This window comes from Heloderma suspectum, chromosome 5, assembly GCF_057233095.1.
Source record: "Heloderma suspectum isolate Gila_16-S chromosome 5, 16-S_ref, whole genome shotgun sequence".
In the NCBI taxonomy this organism is placed as follows: domain Eukaryota; kingdom Metazoa; phylum Chordata; class Lepidosauria; order Squamata; family Helodermatidae; genus Heloderma; species Heloderma suspectum.
This window is the reverse complement of record NC_139462.1, coordinates 25669578-25692366: the sequence shown is the minus strand read 5'-3', so window position 1 is coordinate 25692366 and position 22789 is coordinate 25669578. Positions and strand designations below refer to the sequence as shown.

At 43.5% G+C, this 22789-nt stretch overlaps 1 protein-coding gene across 3 annotated transcripts in view; it reads right to left on the bottom strand.

Moving 5' to 3' along the window:
- CCSER1 (coiled-coil serine rich protein 1) overlaps positions 1–22789 on the bottom strand; it is an 857015-nt gene that overhangs the window by 533415 nt on the left and 300811 nt on the right. For all 3 annotated transcript variants that reach the window (XM_084855629.1, XM_084855630.1, XM_084855631.1), the window contains exon 4: positions 10318–10411. In XM_084855629.1, the coding sequence (XP_084711755.1) occupies positions 10318–10411 (94 nt within the window). The remainder of the gene's footprint in view (positions 1–10317; positions 10412–22789) is intronic.

Below are 22789 nucleotides of genomic sequence, written 5' to 3'. Positions count from 1 at the left end.
GGGGGGGTGTCCGGGGGGGGGAGGCGATCCGTCTCTCCCACCCGGAATCCTAGCCAGCCAGCTCCGCAGCGATTCTGCAGAGCCGCCGGCCAGCAATACGGCCACCATTGATTGCCGTATCACTAGCTGGGCAGATTGACTGCAGATGCAAATGGCGTCCACTACACCATTTGCAGCCATAAGGGTCTTAGTTTAAGCTAAATGCAGCCATGGCATCGCTCGTGCTCCAGAGCCGGCCGGCAGGGAGGATACAGCGAGGATTCCTCCAGGAGGCGGAGGCAAGTCTTTCAATCATCCACGGATTCCGGGGGGCCGGATTCTTTTGAATCCAGCCTCACTGGGGTCCATGGAGGATTTCTCCCCCATCCCGACTCAACTGTTATGTTTTGTTTCAATGAGTGAAGACAAAAGGGTTAGCAACAGAAGGGAAAAAATATGTACCGTATACTAGAGGCTTGTGCCTGAGGAATTATACATTGCAAATATGGTCTTATGGTAGAGTGGCGGTTAGTGTTACCACTGAAAGGTGAACATGAGGCCATGTTTCTGTCTTATATATAGGAAGGTTGGATCAAAATGGGTACCATCTGATTGGAGAATGTTCGAAAGATGCCTATTGGTCCTGAATTTGAACAGAGGTGCTGTGATGGAATGTTGGCCACACCAAAGCTGGTTGGCTGGAGGGTTCAGACTGGAGCAAATATGAGGAGCTGTGGAGAGGCATCTGGGGAAAGTTCTGCATGGAGGAGGTTTCTCTGAGGGAGATCACTTGACATTGTCACCAGGGAAGAGGGACAATGGAAGGGTGTCTTCAGAAGAGGCTGAGAGCCTGAGGAAGAAAGCAATACAACAGCAACTAGACTGGGAAGCCAAGGTGAAAGTGAGCAAGGAAGAAAAAGGCCAGTGAGTGTGGAGAGGAAGATGCCAAAAGCAGCCTTCAGGAAGAGCCGAGGCCTGTGTGGCAATTGGTGGAGGTCTGAAGACAGAGCAGCTGCTGTACCAGATTGAAGACTTCAAGGGAAGTCTGGGAAACCATAATTAAAGGTTCCTGGTGGAAGTCAACCTTTACTGCAGTATCAAGCCTCTATTCACCTGGAGTAGAGCCTGATAGAGGAACTGGCTTAAGTTTGGTTGGGGTCGGAAACTGTAGCTTTCATAACCTCATCAGTGGTGACAGCAACGATACAGAAGTCCTGAGTTTAAAGTAAAAATGTAACAATAAAATATAACAATAAAAACTTTGTTCTTAAAGTAACAGCAATCATAAATAGTGCTGTGCTGAAAATTTATCCCACATTTTTTTTAACCATTCTCATTCAATTTGATAGAAGAGAAATTGCTTTCAAAAAGAAATTCAATGGTGAAGAAATTTTGGAGAAATTCTCATGGGTTGGATTTGAGTTTCTTGGGCTTACCTTACTTAGGAGGTGGCTGGGGAGTGAGCACAAGTGTCCTCTTTTTCATTGTACAATCATCTCTCTGGCTGCCTGTAGCCTCCTCAGCTTCCTACACTTCAACTAAAGCCCAGTTTAAAGCATAATGAGGTAATTCCTCCCATAAGTCTTTTTCGGATGAGGATGTGCAGGCAGCCTGACGGGCTAGCTGTGATTAGCCGTAGGGATGTACGAATTGTGTACCTTCCGTGCCGCTTGACTTCCGCAGTTTGCAGCCAGTGCTCCGTACCATCGTTCACAAGTCCCCGGAATTCTCCTCTTTTTTTCCGCACCAAGAATTACGAAGATAAATCCGTACCGACAGCCGTAATCCTGCATAACTTCCATAAGAAAGGCTATTTTTCGTAGATATTTACGTATTTTTTCCCCTGCCCTGAGACGTGCAGTAATTACTTTCAACCAAAACACTTCCTCCTCCTCAGGGCTTCCCAAAACAAGGCTGCCCTAGGTGTGCCTGAGCGATGCACTCTTTGTTTAAAGCAACGCTGTTTGAAAGAAAGAAAAGACCTTTTAAAATGACCATGCCAGTCTGGAGCCCTGCACGAGTATTATTCCCCCTGCTAGGCTTTCTATTTCCACATCCATCCTTGTTGGTGACATTGTGAGGCTAAAATGGAGAGGAGAACCAATTCTGTGCATGTCAGAAGTAAGTCTTACTGAGTTCAATGCGACTTACCCCTACACATGTTAGCACCCCACTTGCCCCCAGCTCAGCTTTGTATTTCCACATCCAGCTCATTAGCAAACCTGTTAGTTATCTCACTGGGTGACTTTGGGCTGGACTCTAACCACTACATCATACTTCTGTTATATGAAACTCTTGAAGAAAAAGAGACAGTATAATGGAAAGTTCTTTCTGAAGCAGTCACACTTGTACAAATGCAGCATGAAGGGAAAGATCAGCAACCTTCTCTCTGTTTGAATAAAAAGCACACTCTGCACATGCTCAGGGAATGGACAAAATGAGGAATAAACATACCAGGGAATATGAAGAACTATATTCTTCGTGTGTGTGTGTGTGTGTGTGTGTGTGTGTGTGGGGAATCCCCCTCCATCCAGCTGTTCCCTGGGAAAAAAAAAACCCTTCACCCAAGGGTCTTCTGAGATAACTAACAGGAGGTTTGATACTGAGCTAGATGTGGAAATACAAAGCTAAGCTGGGGGCAAGTGGGGTGCTGATATGTGTAGGAGTAAGTTGCATTGAACTCAGTAAGACTTACTTCTGAGTAGATATGCACAGAGTTGGTTCTCCTCTCCATTTTAGCCTCACAATGTCACAAACAAGGCTGGATGTGGAAATAGAAAGCCTAGCAGGGGAAATAATACTCGTGCAGGGCTCCAGACCGGCATGGTCATTTTAAAAGGTTTTTTCTTTCTTTCAAACAACATTGCTTTAAACAAAGAGTGCATCGCTCAGGCACACCTAGGGCAGCCTTGTTTTGGGAAGCCCCGAGGAGGAGGAGGAGGAAGTGTTTTGGCTGAAAGTAAACGGAGATGGAGGATTTCAATTGAAAAAGAACACCCACAAACAAGGCGGTGAGCACAATTCATTAAAAAAAAAAAACTTACGTATTTATTATTGGAATATACTACCTTGCATTTTTATTTACAAAAATTTCACGACTCAGTGCGGATGACCAAAAAAAAAAGCCGCATGACTGCTGGCTCCGCAGGACCTCGTGGTGCCGTTCCACAGAGGATTCCGTGGCACAGACTGAAGGGAATTCGATCCCACTTCAGTCCGTGGCGGAATTCTCTGACATCCCTATGATTAAGTAAGCTCAAAAACACCACAAAAATAAATTATAAAACATCCTGAATGAGGCAGATCAAGAGAAACCTCTTTCATGGGGGGAGAAAACTTTCAGGAAATTGGAGGACAGATTTTGGTAGAGAACTAACTCCACCTCATCCCTGGAGCTAGACACAACACTGAGCCGCCACCCCCCCCCACACACACACACACACACCAGCTGAAGGGGATGCAAAATGGGGGCCAGCCTGCCAACACAGCTGATGCTGTTGCAGCATGAAAAAACCCAAATCCCTTACCAAAAAAGAAAGATGTTGTGCTACAAGCCCTGCCAATGGGGAGCCCTGCCTGGGAGAAACTGTTGAGAATTTCTTCTCCTCCTGGAGAAATTCAGTGAAATTAAGAACATAAGAACACAAAAAGAGCAATGCTGGATCAGACCAAGGTTCCATCTAGTCCAGCATTCTGTTCATTGTCTCACAAATTGTCTCCCAAATTTCTTTGCCCACAAGTAAGGTAGAGGATTTCAAGAGGCCAGTTGCGCACAGCTCTAATAAATATGTTTTCTTGTTTTATTCCTTTTTAATATGGTATTCTTTATCTTTGTTTATTATACAATCTGTTTGTCTCACACCTAACAACCATCTACCTTAGGAAAAAGGCATATATTAAATAACGGGGAGTAGATGTATGGTGGTATAAGAAATGAAGGGAGTACGGATGGACGAACGAGCAAAGTTTGAGATTGCTAGGATTCTCCAAACCTCTTGTCTCACCACTCATCAAACATGGAATTTGCACAAATGTCTCCACATTTGTGCAAAGTTCCTCCGTAGACTAAAGTGGGTCTGATTCAGTCTACAGAGGAAATTTGCACAAAACTGAACTGGGAAAGTTGTGCAAATAGAACACAAGCATATATCCAGAAATCTGCAGGCATTTTCAGCAGATACATGCTCATAATAGGGATGGCATTTGCGGCCTTCAAACAGGGCATGCATGTTTTGCAAGCAAAGACAAAATTCTCATACATCCCTAGAAGGGAGGGATTGCCCAGGGATGACTACAATTGGTGACTACAGAAGTAGGAATACATTTCTCTATACCTCTAAATTTAGTTAGTTAGTTTGTTTGTTTATTTACTATTACATTTGTATTCTGCCTCCCCTCCAATTAGGGATGTCAGAGAATTCCGCCACCGATCTCGATGAGGCCGAATGCCAGTGCATTCAGCCCCCCGAAATCCGTAGCGGAACGAAGCCCCCCGCCCCCCCACCCCACGAAAGGTGCGCGAAACGGAGCACTTACCTGCTGCCGTCTGTGCTGACTTGCGAACGGCGGCCACGTCTGCGGCCGCCATTCGCTTCCTCATTATAGCCGTGATAGGCTACGTAAATACTTATGTAGCCTATCACGGCTAACTCAGGGACACCATATGCGTCCCTGTGGAGGCTGTGATAGGCTACGTAAGTATTTACGTAGCCTATCATGGCAAACTTCAGCAAAGGAGATCGTTATCTTGTCATGGTGCTGGAGCTGGAGCACCTCAATGACGTCATGAGCTAAACTGTAAAGGGACACCCAAGACGGGAGTGTCATGGCAGAGAGGTCAGACTAAATATGATCCCTGGGGAAGGAAATGGCAACCCACCCCAGTATTCTTGCCATGAAAACTAAGTGGATCAGTACAACAAGAGATATGTTGGTATACCATCGGAAGATGGGACTCCCAGGTCGGAAGATGGTCAAAATGCTACTGGGGAGGAACAGAGGATAAGTTCAACTAGCCCCAGATGTGATGACGCAGCTAGCTCAAAGCTGAAAGGACAGCTAGCAGCCAATGGTGCTGGTGGTGAATGACGAATCCGATGTTCTAAAGATCAACACACCATAGGAACCTTGAAAGTAAGATCTATGAGCCAGGGCAAATTGGGTGTGGTTATTGGGGAGATGTCAAGATTAAATATAAACATTTTGGGTCTCAGTGAACTGAAATGGACTGGAATGGGCCACTTCACATCAAATGGCCACCAGATCTACTACTGTGGACAAGAGGACCACAGAAGAAATGGAGTAGCCTTCATAATTAATAACAAAGTGGCTAAAGCAGTGCTTGGATACAATCCAAAATATGACAGAATGATCTAAATTCGAATTCAGGGTAAGCCATTTAACATCACAGGGATCCAAATATACGCCCCAACCACAGATGCTGAAGAAGCAGAAGTAGATCAGTTCTATGAGGAGCTGCAGCACCTACTGGATAGTATGCCAAACAAAGATGTTATTTTCATTACAGGAGACTGGAATGCTAAGGTGGGTAGTCAAACGACACCTGGAATTACAGGCAAGCATGGTCTGGGAGAACAAAATGAAGTAGGTCATAGGCTGATAGAATTTTGCCAAGACAACTCACTGTGCATAACAAACACTCTCTTCCAACAACCTAAGAGATTACTTTATACATGGACTTCACCAGACGGTCGACATTGAAATCAGATTGACTACATCCTTTGTAGCCAAAGGTGGCGGACATCTATGCAGTCGGTAAAAACAAGACCTGGAGCTGATTGTAGTTCAGATCACGAACTTCTTATTGCACAATTTAGTATCAGACTAAAGAGAATAGGGAAGACCCACAGGTCAGTTAGATATGAGCTCACTAATATTCCTAATGAATATGCAGTGGAGGTGAAGAATAGATTTAAGGGACTAGATTTAGTAGATAGGGTCCCGGAAGAACTATGGACAGAAGTTCGCAACATTGTTCAGGAGGCGGCAACAAAAAACATCTCAAAGAAAAAGAAAACCAAGAAGACAAGATGGCTGTCTGCTGAGACACTGGAAGCAGCCCAAGAAAGAAGGAAAGCAAAAGGCAACAGTGATAGGGGGAGATAGGCCCAATTAAATGCAAAATTCCAGAGGTTAGCCGGAAGAGATAAGGAATTATTTTTAAACAAGCAATGCACGGAAGCAGAAGAAGATAATAGAATAGGAAGGACAAGAGACCTCTTCCAGAAAATTAGAAACATCAGAGGTCAATTCCAGGCAAAAATGGGTATGATCAAAAACAAAGATGGCAAGGACCTAACAGAAGCAGAAGAGATCAAGAAAAGTTGGCAAGAATATATGGAAGATCTGTATAGGAAGGATAATAATATCGGGGATAGATTTGACGGTCTGGTCAGTGAGTTAGAGCCAGACATCCTGAAGAGTGAGGTTGAATGGGCCTTAAGAAGCATTGCTAATAACAAGGCAGCAGGAGATGACGGTATCCCAGCTGAACTGTTTAAAATCTTGCACGATGATGCTGTCAAGGTGCTGCATGCCATATGACAGCAAATTTGGAAAACACAAGATTGGAAAAAATCAACCTATATCCCCATACCAAAAAAGGGAAGCACCAAAGAATGTTCAAACTATCGAACAGTGGCACTTATTTCACATGCCAGTAAGGTAATGCTCAAGATCTTGCAAGGTAGACTCCAGCAATTCATGGAACGAGAATTGCCAGATGTACAAGCTGGGTTTAGAAAAGGCAGAGGAACTAGAGACCAAATTGCCAATATTCACTGGATAATGGAGAAAGCCCGGGAGTTTCAGAAAAATATCTATTTCTGTTTTATTGACTATTCTAAAGCCTTTGAGTATGTGGCAAGTTCTTGGTGGTATGGGGATACCAAGTCATCTTGTCTGCCTCCTGAGGAATCTGTATAACAACCAAGTAGCAACGGTAAGAACAGACCACGGAATAACGGACTGGTTTAAGATTGGGAAAGGAGTACAGCAGGGTTGTATACTCTCACCCTACCTATTCAACCTGTACGCAGAACACATCATGCGATGTGCTGGGCTTGATGAAGCCAAGGCTGGAGTTAAAATCGCTGGAAGAAACATTATCTGAGATGCACATCTCAGATATGCAGATAATACCACTTTGATGGCTGAAAGTGAGGAGGAGCTGAGGAACCTCATGACGAAGGTGAAAGAAGAAAGTGCAAAAGCTGGGTTGCAGTTCACCCTCAAAAAAACCAAGATTATGGCAACCAGCTTGATTGATAACTGGCAAATAGAGGGAGAAAACATGGAGGCAGTGACAGACTTTGTCTTTCTAGGCGCAAAGATTACTGCAGACGCTGACTGCAGCCAGGAAATCAGAAGACGTTTACTTCTTGGGAGGAGAGCAATGACAAATCTTGATAAAATAGTGAAGAGCAGAGACATCACACTGACAACAAAGGTCCGCATAGTTCAAGCAATGGTATTCCCCGTAGGAACCTATGGCTGTGAGAGCTGGACCATAAGAAAGGCTGAGCGAAGGAAGATAGATGCTTTTGAACTGTGGTGCTGGAGGAAAATTCTGAGAGTGCCTTGGACTGCAAGAAGATCAAACCAGTCCATACTCCAGGAAATAAAGCCAGACTGTTCACTTGAGGGAATGATATTAAAGGCAAAACTGAAGTACTTTGGCCACATAATGAGAAGACAGGATACCCTGAAGAAGATGCTGATGCTCGGGAAAGTGGAAGGCAAAAGGAAGAGGGGCCAACCAAGGGCAAGACAGATGGATGATATTCTGGAGGTGACGGGCTCAACCTTGGGGGAGCTGGGGGTGGCGACGGCCGACAGGAAGCTCTGGCATGGGCTGGTCCATGAAGTCACGAAGAGTCGGAAGCGACTGACCAAATAAACAACATCACGGCAAAAAAAAAAAAAACAGCGAACGCAAATGGCTGCAGCTACGGCGGCCGCCATTTGCGTTCCCTTTTTTTTCTTGCTGTTTTAGCCTACGTAAATATTTACGCAGGCTATTATGACAAAAAAAAGGGGGACGCAAATGGCAGCCACTAAGCCATTTGCGTTCCTTTTTTTTTTGCCATAATAGCCTACATAAATATTTACGTAGGCTAAAACAGAAAAAAAAGGGGGGAGCGCAAATGGCGGCCGCCATAGCCGCCACCATTTGCGTGGGCTGTTTTTTTTTTTTTGCCGTGATAGGCTATGTAAATACTTACATAGCCTATCACGGCAAAATACAGGGACGCAAATGGCGGCGGCTACAACAGCCGCCATTTGCGTCCCTGCAGGCTGCCCAGCGGCCGGATGTCTGGCTGCGGGCAGCCCCAGCCGGTGGCTCCGCGGAATCTCTGCTGAGCGGAGCCAGCCGGAGAGAATTTCGGGGGGAGGGACGGAGCACCTCCCCCCCACCGCAAATGTCACCCTTTGAAAGGTAAGTGACTTTCGTACGTCCCTACCTCCAATGAGCTCAAAGGGCCATGCATGGTTCTCCCCACTCCCCATTTTATCCTCACAACAACTCTTTCATATAGCTTAGGCTGAAAGATAGGCTGTGCCTGGCCCAAAGTTACCGAGTGAACTTTTTATCTCAGATCCTAACCCACCCACATATACCACATTTTGATTTACTTAAGTGACTAGGATTACTTAGAGCACTATGTTTTTCTAGAAACGTAACATAGAACTTTAAGGATTATGATGAGGGTGGTGATGATATCACCCTGTCTTGAATGCTCTCTGTAGATTGCAGTAAAACAGTTCAAAACACACACACCTTTCAAACACACATGTTTCAACAATTTCATACCCAAATCCCAGACTCTCAAATTATTATTTATTTATTTCATTTATATCCCACTTTTTTCTTCCATGATGGAACTCACAGTGGCACACAAAAATTCCTCCCATCCAGACCTAGACAGCAAAGCTTTAGCAAAGTTGCTGTGTCATATGCCCACACCATGCCTGGGCCCTGCCTTCTGTTCCACACTGTAATCAGGAAGGCTGCCTGTAGCAACTTCACTGTCAGGATACCCCTGTTGCCTACTGAATTCCTCCAATAGCCAGAATCAACACTCAAGACAAAGGGCTGCTTTCCAAGGCTTTAATTCCATTCAGCCTAATGAAGCATACAGATGCTAATTGCCGGAGACTCAGAGGAACTAGAAAGGAACAGCCATCTAGGGGTTTCTAAGGATTAGGACATCAGTTGATCTCCATTTGGGAAAAACATGGCAACTCTCTGATCTCCCCCTCTCCCTTGGGGCCTCAGGGTGCAGCTGTTGATGTCGAGCCAATTGGGCTGAGCACCTAAGCTCAGCTCCTGCAATCTCTCGCTTGTGCCTGTGCCTGCGCCTGGTGTCTAAAAGCTCAAGTTGTCCCTCCCTTTCCATGCCTGGGTCACTGCCTCTCCCAGGGATGTGAGGGGGGGGGCTCCTCCTCCAGCTGTGCCTCTGAAGTCTGAGAGAGTTCCTCTCCCAGGAATGGTATCTCCTCCTCAGAATCGGAGCTGCCTTGGGACTCTATGGGCTCAGATATAACCCTGACATTCACATATACTGTTGCATGTCAATCACAACTGTGTGTTCTCTCAAGTTGTGATAACTACAGTTGAATATTGATTATTAGGTTCCCCAAATATGGTCATTTGGAAGGAATCAAAATTGCACAGGGATTTAAACTAAAAGAAATACAATCAGTGGGAAAAACCAAGAATTAAATGAGAGCGTGCAAGACAGAAATGCATATGATATGATCTCCCTGTCCCTCCCATTAAGAACATTAATGGAGAAAACGGGAGGAAAAGATTAAGCACCATGCCAACATTTACCAAAAATATAAAAATACAATAATGTGACATGAATAGCTGTTATGGCCTTTCAAGGTGTACCTTGTTAAGTACTGGGCATTAAAGCATCTAGAAAGCCACTGAGCCTCCAGTTTCTGGGCAACTGGGATTCGTGTGCATATGTTAAGAAAAGAAAAAGTCCCGCATTTGATACTTCGCCTTATGAAATGATCCACATAAAAATGACTTGATTGCCAGTAATAACATCATTATGAATAGCATTAAGCAAGAAATCAGCATCTGGAAAGAATGATTTCTTGCATGACACTGGCTAGAGGCAATTTGAACCATTCAATGGCTAAATATATTATCTACTCTTTGTCTTTTTCTTCTTCTAATGAGTAACTTTACTACTCACTTCCTGTAACGTCCACTTAGGAAATGTCCTTCTTTAAAAAAAACAAAAAAACATCCAAGCAAAGTGAATAATCAAGTTGTAAATACAGTGTTTTTGCCTGGCTTACCAGAATTTCGATGATGCTGCTCTTCTAGGAATTCCAAGTCAAGCATGAGGTCATCTTCATCCAGGTCACAGGAGCCCAAGTTATTCAAAACATCCTGTAGTGTGCCAACAAAAGAATTGTTTAGGAAAGAAGCAAACTGAATTTGAAGAAGAAAAATTATCAATTAGAAGTATGTGTTGGGATTAATACAAGCCGTGTGGAAAATATGCTTAAGCATCAGTAACTGGGCAGAAATATGAAGCCATGGAGAACATATTGAAAACAGCACAGACAGGGTGTTTTCAACATTACCCTCATCAATATACATTAACTGTAATTGGGACTCATGCATCTCACCCAGACAATGTATAAAATCCTTCAGATGAATTGATAGGAGACTATTAAAATTCAAGTATGCCCTGCTGGATCAGACAAAGTTAATCCAACATAATTAACATTAATCCAGTATTAGTCCTACTTATAGTAGACCTATTGTAATGAATGGAATTTATTAGACTAACATTGGATACAGCTCATTGGATACAACCCAAAAGGTCCATCTAGTTTTGCATACTGTTTTCAGTGGTAGCCAGCCAGCCAGAACATGCACCACACACCTCAGATTCACATTTAGAGCTTGAAAAATGCACTGTGCTTCTGCGTGGAAAGGGCCCTGTGGGACATGGGTTCTAATCCTGAATTTTGTCACACCTAGTGAAGTATGAAGCAATGCCTCTGTTGATTTATTTTTATTCCACTCTTACCCGGCTACACACAAAAGCAGTTGGCGGGAAGCACAGGAGATGAATTTGGGTGAACCACCATATCTCCACAAAGTTTCTCGTGAAATGTGAAAAGGGTACACACCACAGTGCCATAAATACATATGACCCCAGTGTCGCCACTGCCTCCAGGGAAAAACCTCTGTCTCGGACCACAGTGAATAGCTGCCAGCAGCAGTGCTCAACTAGGGAAGCTCCCCTGCTCACATTTTTGTGATCAAAATCAAGGTGAGCACAGCCTGTTTTGAGGAGACCTCTCCCAGTTCAAATCTGCTTGCACCACTGGATCCCTGCCGCCTTCTCCTGGGCTCCCACTTTCCCTAAGGCAAAACAAACCTAACCTTGGGGAAGGGAGGAGTAGTCAAATCCAAGGTCCCCAACAGGAAAAGACAGCAGTCTGCACAGCGATGGAAGCAGCACTCACTTCCATTGCTTCACCCTTGGGGGGGGTAGGGATGTAATGGGGGACTTCAATTTCCCCGATATTTGTTGGGAGACAAATTCTGCAAAACATGGCCCCTCCAGGAAATTCCTGACTTGTGTGGCGGATAACTTCCTCCTACAGAAAGTAGAGGAAGGAACTAGAGGATCGGCTATCCTTGACTTGATCCTAACCAACAGAGATGACTTAGTGGATAAAGTAGCAGTTACAGGAACTCTGGGGGAAAGCGACCATGTTGTACTTGAGTTCTTGGTTCTAAGGGAAGCAAAAGCCGAGTGTAGTCAAACGCGTACCCTGGATTTTAGGAAAGCTGATTTTCATAAACTCAGAACAATTATCAGTAAGGTCCCATGGCAAGTGATGCTAGCGAGAAAAGGAGTCCAAGATGGGTGGGAGCTTTTAAAAAATGAAATTCTCAAGGCACAATCACAAGCAATTCCAACAAGAAGAAAAGGTGGAAGACAACAGAAGAAGCCAATGTGGCTTCACAAAAAGCTTAGGGATGACCTGAAAACAAAAAAGGACACATATAGGAAGTGGAAAGAAGGCCAAGTAACAAAGGAAGAGTACAGGCAGATAGCACAGAATTGCAGGGATGGCGTCAGGAAGGCTAAAGCTGAGAATGAGCTGAGGTTAGCAAGGGATGTTAAAAACAACAAAAAGGCTTTCTTCAGCTACGTGCATAGTAAAAGGCAGAGGAAAGAAATGGTGGTTCAGCTATTAAATAAGGATGGCAAAACGATAACAGATGACAAAGAAAAGGCAGAGGTGCTCAATTCCTACTTTGGCTCAGTCTTCTCCCAAAAGAGGGTCTATGACCCCCCTGGCAAAGGCGAAGTACAGGCTGAAGGGGCAGGATTGCAGCTGGAGATCGACAGGCATATGGTCAAGGAACACCTCATTACTTTGAATGAGTTCAAATCTCCAGGGCCAGATGAACTGCATCCTAGAGTCATAAAGGAACTGGCAGAAGAACTCTCAGAACCACTGTCTATTCTCTTTGAGAAATCATGGAGGATGGGGGAAGTGCCAGATGACTGGAGGAGGGCTAACGTTGTCCCTATCTTCAAAAAGGGTAAAAAGGAGGAACCTGGGAACTACAGACCAGTCAGTCTGACATCAATCCCTGGGAAAATTCTGGAGCAGATCATAAAGCAATCCATCTGGAAGCACCTTGACAACAATGCCGTGATTACTCGAAGCCAACATGGATTTGTCAAAAACAAGTCCTGCCAGACAAATCTGATCTCATTTTTTGATCAAGTCACCTCCCTTGTAGACCGTGGGAATGCTGTAGACATCATATACCTCGACTTCAGCAAAGCTTTCGACAAAGTGCCCCATGATCTCCTGATGAGCAAACTAGCTCAAAATGGGCTAGATGAAACAACGATCCGGTGGATCCACAGTTGGCTACAGAATCGGACTCAAAGAGTGCTTATCAATGGGACCTTCTCAAACTGGGGAGAGGTAACGAGCGGGGTACCGCAGGGCTCAGTCCTGGGCCCAGTGCTCTTCAACATTTTTAGTAATGACTTGGAGGAGGAGGTGCAGGGAATGCTGATCAAATTTGCAGATGACACAAAATTGGGAGGGATAGCTAATACTTTGGAAGACAGAAACAAAATTCAAAGTGATCTGGATAGACTGGAGTGCTGGGCAGAAAACAACAGAATTATATTTAATAGGGACAAATGCCAAGTTCTGCACCTAGGAAAAAGAAACCAAATGCACAGTTACAAGATGGGGGATACGTGGCTCAACCACACTACAAGCAAGAAGGATCTTGGAATTGTTGTCGATCACAAGCTGAATATGAGCCAACAATGTGATGTGGCTGCAAAAAAGGCAAATGCTCTTTTGGGCTGCATTCATGGAAGCATCGCTTCCAAATCCTGGGAAGTACTAGTTCCCCTCTACTCAGCACTGGTTAGGCCTCATCTGGAGTACTGTGTCCAGTTCTGGGCACCACACTTTAAGAAGGATGCAGACAAACTGGAGAGGGTTCAGAGGAGGGCAACAAAGATGATCAGGGGACTGGAAACAAAGCCCTATGAAGAGAGACTGAAAGAACTGGGCATGTTTAGCCTTGAGAAGAGAAGACTGAGGGGAGATATGATAGCACTCTTCAAGTACTTGAAAGGTTGTCACAGAGAGGAAGGACAGGATCTCTTCTTGATCATCCCAGAGTGCAGGACACGGAATAATGGGCTCAAGTGACAGGAAGCCAGATTCCGGCTGAACATCAGGAAAAACCTCCTGACTGTCAGAGCAATACGACAATGGACCCAGTGACCTAGGGCGGTGGTGGGCTCTCCCACACTGGAGGCCTTCAAGACGAGGCTGGACAGCCATTTGTCAGGGATGCTCTGACTTGGATTCCTGCATTGAGCAGGGGGTTGGACTCGATGGCCTTGTAGGCCCCTTCCAACCCTACTATTCTATGATTCTATGTAGGGGGGAGCAGAGCTGGTAGTATATGTTGGTTTTTCAAACATTTCAGTCAAATACAGATGCAAGCAGCTTCCAGGCAAGTAGCAGCCAATCACCCATTCCTTCTATGGGTTAGATGGATGAGTGGTCTAACTCAGTATAAGGCAGCTTCACATGGTCATGTCCTTATTTTCCAACACTACTTAGGGAGCAATCTTATGACCCCTAGACAGAGCCTGGGGAGCCATAAGATATTTTGGATTCTTGGATCTGAGGTCAGAGAGAGTGCTCAGATTACAGTCCCAGAAATCTGAGCTCCCCATCTGCTTCCCCTCCCCCTTCCAGCTGAAGCAGAGAGAACTGCACCAGCTGCCTCTCTGAGGCAGCAAAAGCAACCTCAGAGAGGAGATAAAGAGGGTGTTCCCATTGGTGGGGGGGGGGACTGGTGAGGCCAGCTGATACCATATCCTGAGGCCTCCCCTACCTCCTTCCCTTCACCTCTGCGACACTTCAGTTAGATGGACAAAAAAGCCCATCTAGCTGACATGCATAGCGGGAGGCACAGTAGAGGCGACTATCGTCTCCGAGTCCACTGTGCTTCCTGCTCTCTACTGAATACTCGTAAAGATCCACGTTCAGAGGCTTATGATTCTCAAGGGCTGGTCCCATAGGACTGCACTCGTAATGACCTACACACAGTGACAAGGCAACGTATGAAATTACCTTCGCTTTGCATTAACCCTCCAAAATATTTTCTCTGGGAATATAGGAAATAGTTAATGGCAGAAATCGTAACACAACTGAAAAAACAGATTTCTGCAAGTTAGATGTGTTTCTGATATGCAGAATTGGTTACAGGACAGCGAGCCACCTTCACGTAGAGCCCAGAAATCCCTTCATTCACTACAGAACAAAATAAATGGGTCTTAATTCCAAAAACTGTTGTGCCTTCTTTAAAAAAATAAATCTAACACCATCAGGCACATCCACAGAGAGTTACAACACTATTTCTATTTTCCTCCTTTTCAAAAAAACAAAAAGCACATCTATAAGAGGCCCTTACAATGCTTTAATTTGAAGGCTTCGCATTAAACACTTTATGTTAGTTAGGAAGGAAGAAAAGGAAAAGAAATTTCTCATCAGTGTTCCAAAGAAAAGCTGACAGATGAATGCTGACATGTCTCTTCTTTCTTTTTCAGAAAAGCTTAAATAGGGCTCGCTCACAGAGAAAAGCTCCAGCAAAAAGTTTAATAAAACTCTTCACTGACTTTGGAATAGCCCCTTAGAAACATTAAAATACAGCTTTCCTTTTCACAGTGTCTACTTTTGGTATGTGTGCTCTCTTTAACCTCTGTTGTGCATGTGAAATGAAAATGAAGCTTGCTTTGCCTCTTTTGCTTCCGAAACTCCTGTGCCTTGCTGGACAGTTGCTGGCAGGGCGGGAAGATGACAGAGGCCATTTTGCTTCCCATTCCTCTCCCTACTCCTCCTCCAAACCCCATCCCCAGCTAGATGGGCCCCTGAGCCCATCTAGCTCATTTACCAGTGGAGGCAGGATGAAGGAGCAAAACTGGGAGGTGTGCAGGAGAACAGGGTGGCCGGATTCCAGGAAGCGGAGAATAGGATGGGCAACCACTGGACGTGTCATTTGCAAAGTAAAGATAACAAATACATTAGGTAAAGGATATCAAGTCTCGGGGGAAGGTTTTAGATAAAAATATAATCTAGTAAGACCCACCCAGTTCTGTGATTCTGAAGGAGTTTGGGTTATGGTCTTACCACAAGTCTGCTGTGTGATGGATACACTAGAGGCTGAAGTGGGTCCTTATACATCTAAGTGTACAATCCTATTCATGTTTAGACAGAAACAAGTCCTACAACTCCCAACATGCTGGGAGTTGTAGGACTTGTTTCTGTCGAAACATGCATAGGACTGTGCCTTAAAGCATGTGCATGAGCACTAGCCCTATTCATGCATTACAATAAGCAGTGAAATTCACCATGCTAACTGTGAGGGGGCTGCCGATGTAACGCCATACTGCAGGTCACCTACCAATACGCACATAGGTTTCCACACGATTTGGAACCCTGCACAATCAAATTGCGTGGAAGCCTATGCGTGTACCACTGTACACACAAAGGCCTCCCCACTGCAGGACATGTGTGGATGGCTACTGGAAGAGTTAGTCAGCACAGCCCCACCTCAGCTCACGAGGCGAGTTTCAGCACTTCTGATGCATGAATAGGGCTACTGAGCTCCTTTTCATCAACTCACCCACCCGTAGATCTTGTAACAACTTTGTTTACAAACTTTGATCTAGATCTTGTTCATTCGTTCAATAAATGAAAGGCTCTCCATTTTACCCTGCCATTGCTGCCAGCCACTTCTTGTTTACTATTGCCAACACAAAAAATATTTCTTGTCTCGTCTTATGATCCAATGTTCTCTTATTCAAATGATGCAAATTACCATCCAATTACAGCAATACTGTTACAAAGTCTTGACTAATGCTCATGACATTCTGTGCTCTGATTGCAAACATTATAATGAATCTACATCCCATTAATACCAGCTGTTTATTAACAACTTCTTAGGCTTTTACTGCTTCTGGCTCCTTGTTCGGCAGTAAATTTTGGCTACACTCATAATCAAATTTGCCATCCTCAAACATAAATCAGCTGTATTGTTACATTATCATTTTATCAAACTTGAACTACCATTTTGCAACTGCCATCAATATGATTTTAGTTCATGTTCATCTTAATGACACATTGAGGACTTTGTTTGGTTAAAAACTGTGGAGATTCAATTGTTTAAAATATTTATAGTCACCTTTCTGCCTAGCAACAGGCCTTCAAGAAGGCTTATGATAAGAAAAACACAGTAAAACCTTTAAAAAGGGACAACCATAAAGCACCAAAGATATAAAATATTTTTTTTCTACCAATACCAATAGCAATGAGAAAACTTAACTAACATACTTTGGCATATATCACTACTCTTCTCCCCTGAAGGCTTTCCGAAAAGGTATAGTCTTGTCTATGGAAGGAGCGGAGAAGATGTCATTTGGACTTCATTAGGAAGGGAGTCCCAGAGACAGAGTAACACCAACAAGAAGGTCTTGTTCCCTAGTAGTCCCCAACATCAGGGCCAACATCTGCAGGTGAGATCCCAATTAACTATCAGAACATTACATCTATGCTTACCCCTTCCTAAACGACATTCCAGATATTACTCCCTTTCACAACCCCCCCTCAGAAGTTCAGTGAACTGAATGAACCAACTATATCCCCAACTTTGGTGCAACCCTTTGGCCATGGCTCCTGAAGTCTGCTCATTCAGATGAACGTATGGAATGGGCTTCTACTCTCTTTACAGCTGTACATGCATAGATGCCTCTTTCACATGTTCAACTCAATGTCTGGACATGAAGGGTACAGCCATAAGAGCTGATAACAGAAGTGTTCTATCACTGGGAAAGTTAATTTAAAAGGTTAATATTTCCACTTTCAAATTGTTCAAAGGTCTGCTGAAAAGAAAGCGACTTGTTAAAAGTTAATTCGTGAGAAATGTATGAAACATGAGTCCCATTCAGGTGTTCCTAAACTGTAGAGACTAAATACACAAAGACAGAAAGTGTGCTAGCCCAACTTCCTCAGTTGTCACTTTTGTCATCCTCTACTCATGGAGGGTGGAGCGACTTTCTTAAGTGAAACCCTCCTGTATCCATGGAGGCTCTCCACCTGATTTTGAACACTGATTTTGCTCTACCACTGAGCTACAAGTCCCTCCCCAACTGGACTACCTTTCAACTGGATCGTCCTTCAAATAGGTGATGCCTTCAAAGTAGAGGGCAGAAGGCTGCCCGCAGTAAAACAGGACACTTGGCCACCCTAATATTTACCATACGGCCTTGGGCCCTTTTGTTTACATTCACAATGATCCTACAAAGCATCGGCCATGGTTCTTCAATAATGGAAGCTTCCTAGAGCCAATATGTGCTCTCCCCAACTCTCCAGACTTTATTAGACAACAGTTACACACAGGGATTGGCAAACTCGCCACGGTCCAGGTCGCACGACGCTTGCTGGTTGGACCCCCATCAGCCACCTCCCCTTGTTTGCTGTGCTATTCGAGCCACCAGACAGTCTGTGAGTGTCTGGCAAGCTGCCACCCGCTTTCTCACCAAGCTGCCATTTTGCGGAAAAATAGCAGTTTGCCGTTGTTCATAAATGTCCATTTGTACAAATGGCAGTCATAAAGGGGTCATTTACACAAGATTATAGGCCCCTTTATGGCTGCCACTTGTGCAAATGGATGTCTATGAACAAGGATGAGCTGCCATTTTTATTTTTATTTTGCAAAATGGTGGCTCAGCAAGGAAGTGGGTGGCCATGTGCTTGCCGGGCTCAGCACACGCCAAGCCGGGCAAGCTGGGGGATACATGGACTGGCATCCGGGCAGGGGCAAACCGGTAATTTCTCGTTGGGCTTTGAGCCCCAGCCAGACTCCCACAACATCCCTAGCTACCTATAGCCAGTACTATCCATGTTAAAGAGAAAAGAGATTTCCTTCCTTGTAATGATTTTATCTATAGACCAAACCCATGCAAACACATACCTGACGAGATTATATGCATGTTTGCAGATTGACAATCCTCAACAAATGACCGAAATATTTTTAAAAACCAATATAATTAAACAGTGAAAGGATCCAGAATGTTTCTAGTAACAACTAATTCATCAAAGGTTTTAGATAAGAAGCGTGGACACAGCCAGAAAAAGAACCCACAAACACTAAAAAGGGGAAAACATTTAGGCCATTTAAAGGAATGTTAACTCTAAGAACCGTAACTGAATAATTCATGAGAATAATGAAACGCTCCCTCTTCTGGACTCTTCCACAGACTTCAAAGAGAAAATAAAATTGCACAAAAATCAGGAAATAGGAAGAAGACTTACAAACACTGATTCACTGGTGACATACTGAGAACCTCTGTGTATCTAATGTAAAGCTTTTCTGATGCCTTTCATATACTATGAGCAGATTAGATGTATTCGACTCCTGAATATAGCCATCAAATAATCATGTTTTCTGGTGGAATGCATGAGATGTTCTTGGAAGAAAAATATAAATCCTGTAATGCAGCACACAAACTGTCTGTGGCCTGCTAAGATGCCCAAATAGTTTAAGATTACTCTACGTCCCAAGGAAGAAGAAATATTCTTTTAAACAAAAGCTACCTAGTACACAATTCTGAATCACAGGCAACACCTGTGACAAAATGTTGCAATGTATCTTTCCTCCTAAAAGGAACATTTCTGTTCAGGGTTCCAGCCAGCAATTCCATGCTAGGAGTGATCATATACATTAGTTTATTTCTGGCCTATTCATTATTTTATATATCATACATTTGTTCACTAAGTGACAGGGAACTCTGAAGGGTTACAAAGAACTTTGAACTGTAAGTAATTCCTGAATATTTCCAATATGCATTTGCTTGTATTGATCAACATTTCTCCCCAAATTGTAATTCCAGAACTGCTAGAGTAAATGTTTTAAAAAATCATTGCTGAAATTCCAACAATGTTCTTTTAATGACTATTAGGGGACATTTTCCCCCTATGGAAGAAAAGGGACACAATTCAAAGTGCCAGATCGTGGAATGTATACAGAGCTTTCTCAGAATCTTCCCTGAAAGCACCTTTCTGCATAGGTTCCCACATGCAAGCTGAGCAAACAACAAGCCAATATACTCTGGGAGGCAGAAGAGAGTTTTAAATGGAAGGTTGGTAACTTGCATGAATGTGCTAGAAATATTAATTGCTGAGGGCTACCTGAAAATGATAGAGGTTCATAATAATCTCCACCTCTCTCCCTCTCTCATACATACACTACTGAAAATATTAAATAGAATATTCTAATAGGCCTATTTTTAAGAAACATGAGTCGTAACCAGATACATAGTGCAGCTTTTCCCCACTATGGTGCCTTCCAGATGTTTTAGACTACAACTCCCATCAACTCCAGCCAGCATGGCTAGTGTTTAGAGATGATGAGAGGTGTAGTCCAGAACATATGGAAGGCACCATGTTGGGGAAGGCCATACTACTGGAACCCAACTTGTGCAACGGGACTTTCCCTCCTCACACACTCACCGCAGTTCATCGTGCCCCTGAAAAGCCACTCCAGAGGATCAGGAGACCCTACAGAACCACGAGGGATGTGGAATAGGGAAGTTACAGCAGGATGGGGGCACCTTGCACAAGCAGAAGTGTTTCTACTCGCTCAAGGAACCCTCTGGAACCAAACCTGTGTATTTTAACAATTGTAAAATTGTGTATTTTATTTTTAGGGCTTATCCAATTACTATGATAAATACAAACACACAGTTTTTGCTCTGCACCAATATTGGATTCGAAGTCTTTAATGACTACCACATTCACGTCTTAGTTTATTGAAGGAATGCTGGACTAGTACTCATAAGCCTTATTCAAGAAACTCCATTCAATACTGCTATTTAATTTAACCCCAAATAAAACCCTTAAAAAAAAAACAATTCAATGGTCATCATAACTGAAACTGATACTGATTTTGTGTAGCACATGCATGTGCACACCCAAGTGTCAGAAAATGTAGGGACAAGTAATTTCAGCAAAGTCTTATTCTCACAAACCACAAATGTGAAGCAACGTTTTATAGAGAAACCATTTCAAAGTTCCCATATGCTTAGTAAGTCACAAGTGTTTTTAATATGGATGAAAATCACACCAAACACTGGGAGCATCTTCTCATATGAGGACAGTTGACCCTTTGAGGTTAACACGGATATGTGCTAGACCACTGATTTTCAAACGATGTTCCTAGAATCCCTGAGGCTCCTTGGAAGTATACTGGAATCCCTTCATTATAAGAATGATACTCTTATTATCCCTTCGGTAATGGCGAAAACACACCTCTGAAAGGTAACTTGTCTACAGCCTACCTGTATGTTTTCAGAAGTGGAGGTCAGCCATCACTTCTTTGTGCTTGAATGGTAAGCATAATGTGATACCAGAACACCTACCAGACACTAATTCAGTCTGTAATCTCCATCTTAAGACTCTGACTAGGTTCAGATGATACACCGTGGCTTGTCATGGGTTATTTAACTCATGACGAGCTCTGGTGCTCATGGGAACCACTTTGCATATGCAACCCCCACTCGGGAGTTGCCGTGTCATGTGAATCCATTGAGTATGGGATATGTGAAGGTAAAGCAACCTTCTCATAACCCTAAATGGGTTCTTTAACCCTTGCATAACCCGTACACACCAAGTTTGTGCAACATGACAGCCTCTGAGTGGGGATTGCATATTCAAAATGGCATCCACATGCATTGCAGCCTCACCTTGGGTTAAATATTGCATGTTGAGCTGTCATGTCATGCAAACAGCCCCATATTCCTCTGGAATGAAGGGGCACAATGGAGTATTGGTCACATTCACACAATTCATACAAGAAAACAACCTTAGCTGGTGCCACATATGAATTGTGAGCTTGCCCTAGACACCTCATATAAGGGTTCAGTGGTAAAAAAAAAAAAAATGTGGGTTCCCTGAAGGTGGAGAGGGTTCTACCCATAAAGGCAGCCTAAAAATAATGTTAAACAAATAAAATCATTGCCTTAGAATACTGATTGCTACTGCATGCAGCTTAATTGCTTTCAATAAATATATGTTTGTATAAAACGTTCTGTAATAATATTGTGTGTCTACTTTCCAGGAGTAACTTTTTTAAAAAAATGTAGGGTATTTTTAGCATTTTCAGGTAGCCTGTTCACATGCACAAAACAGCCCACCGTGGGTTGTTTAAGCCACAGTGAACCACGGCGCGTGCTAGCACATGTCAGCTGATATTTTGCATATTCAACCCGTGACCAGGGGTTGTTGTGTCATCCGAGCCTGGCTACCTTGGGTTATGTGAAGGCTAAACTAAAACTACAGATCATGGGTCATGCATGCTGTATGCAGGCTGCTATTTTAGCATACATGGATTGTGCTAGTCTAAAATATTATAGGTATTATCACGAAACTAGTTAGAGATTTTATTTTATTAAGCGGTGTATAACCCAGAGTTAGGCAATACCTTTATTTGTACCAACCAAACTGCCACAACAGTTGCAAGCTTTCAAGCTCTCCAGAACTCCTTATCAGGTTAGATAGCTTCATGAAGTCTGATGAAGATTTCTAGAGAACTCATAAACTTACATTCTTTTGTGGCATTTTGCTTGGCCAAAATAAAGGTACTGCCTAACCATGGAGCTATCATCATAACCGCTATCTTTGGAAACAGCTCTACAGTTAGAATTCATTCCCAAGCACAACAAGGAGTTTCTTGCAGACTCTCCACTAGAAATAGTGTTTTCTTTAGGACAAAGCTCCGTGACTTTTATACCAAAAGGAAAAACAACAGCAATGAACAACTGTTCAACCAAAATATTGTGCTGGGGATAAATTAGGTCAAGCAATATTTATCACAATTACGTCCAAGCTTATGTCTGCCCTCACCTAAATTTTCCATCCGTTCAGAGACTGTCAACCACCAGTGTCAGCTTTTCATTGTCTTTCAGTACACATATCAGAACAGCCAAGCATGTCAAAACTGCTTTTTGACTGAGACAAATGGAGAGCTGGGTGAAGTGTCCCTAGTAATCTGTTCCATGAACTGGCCATTGTACCTTGTTTCCTTCAAGTCAAGTGATAGTCATAAACATTATCATTAGCCAAGTTGTTGTCTTGTATGACTGCAATCTTCTTTTTAAATTTTAATATTTCTCAAAAATTAAATATGAAA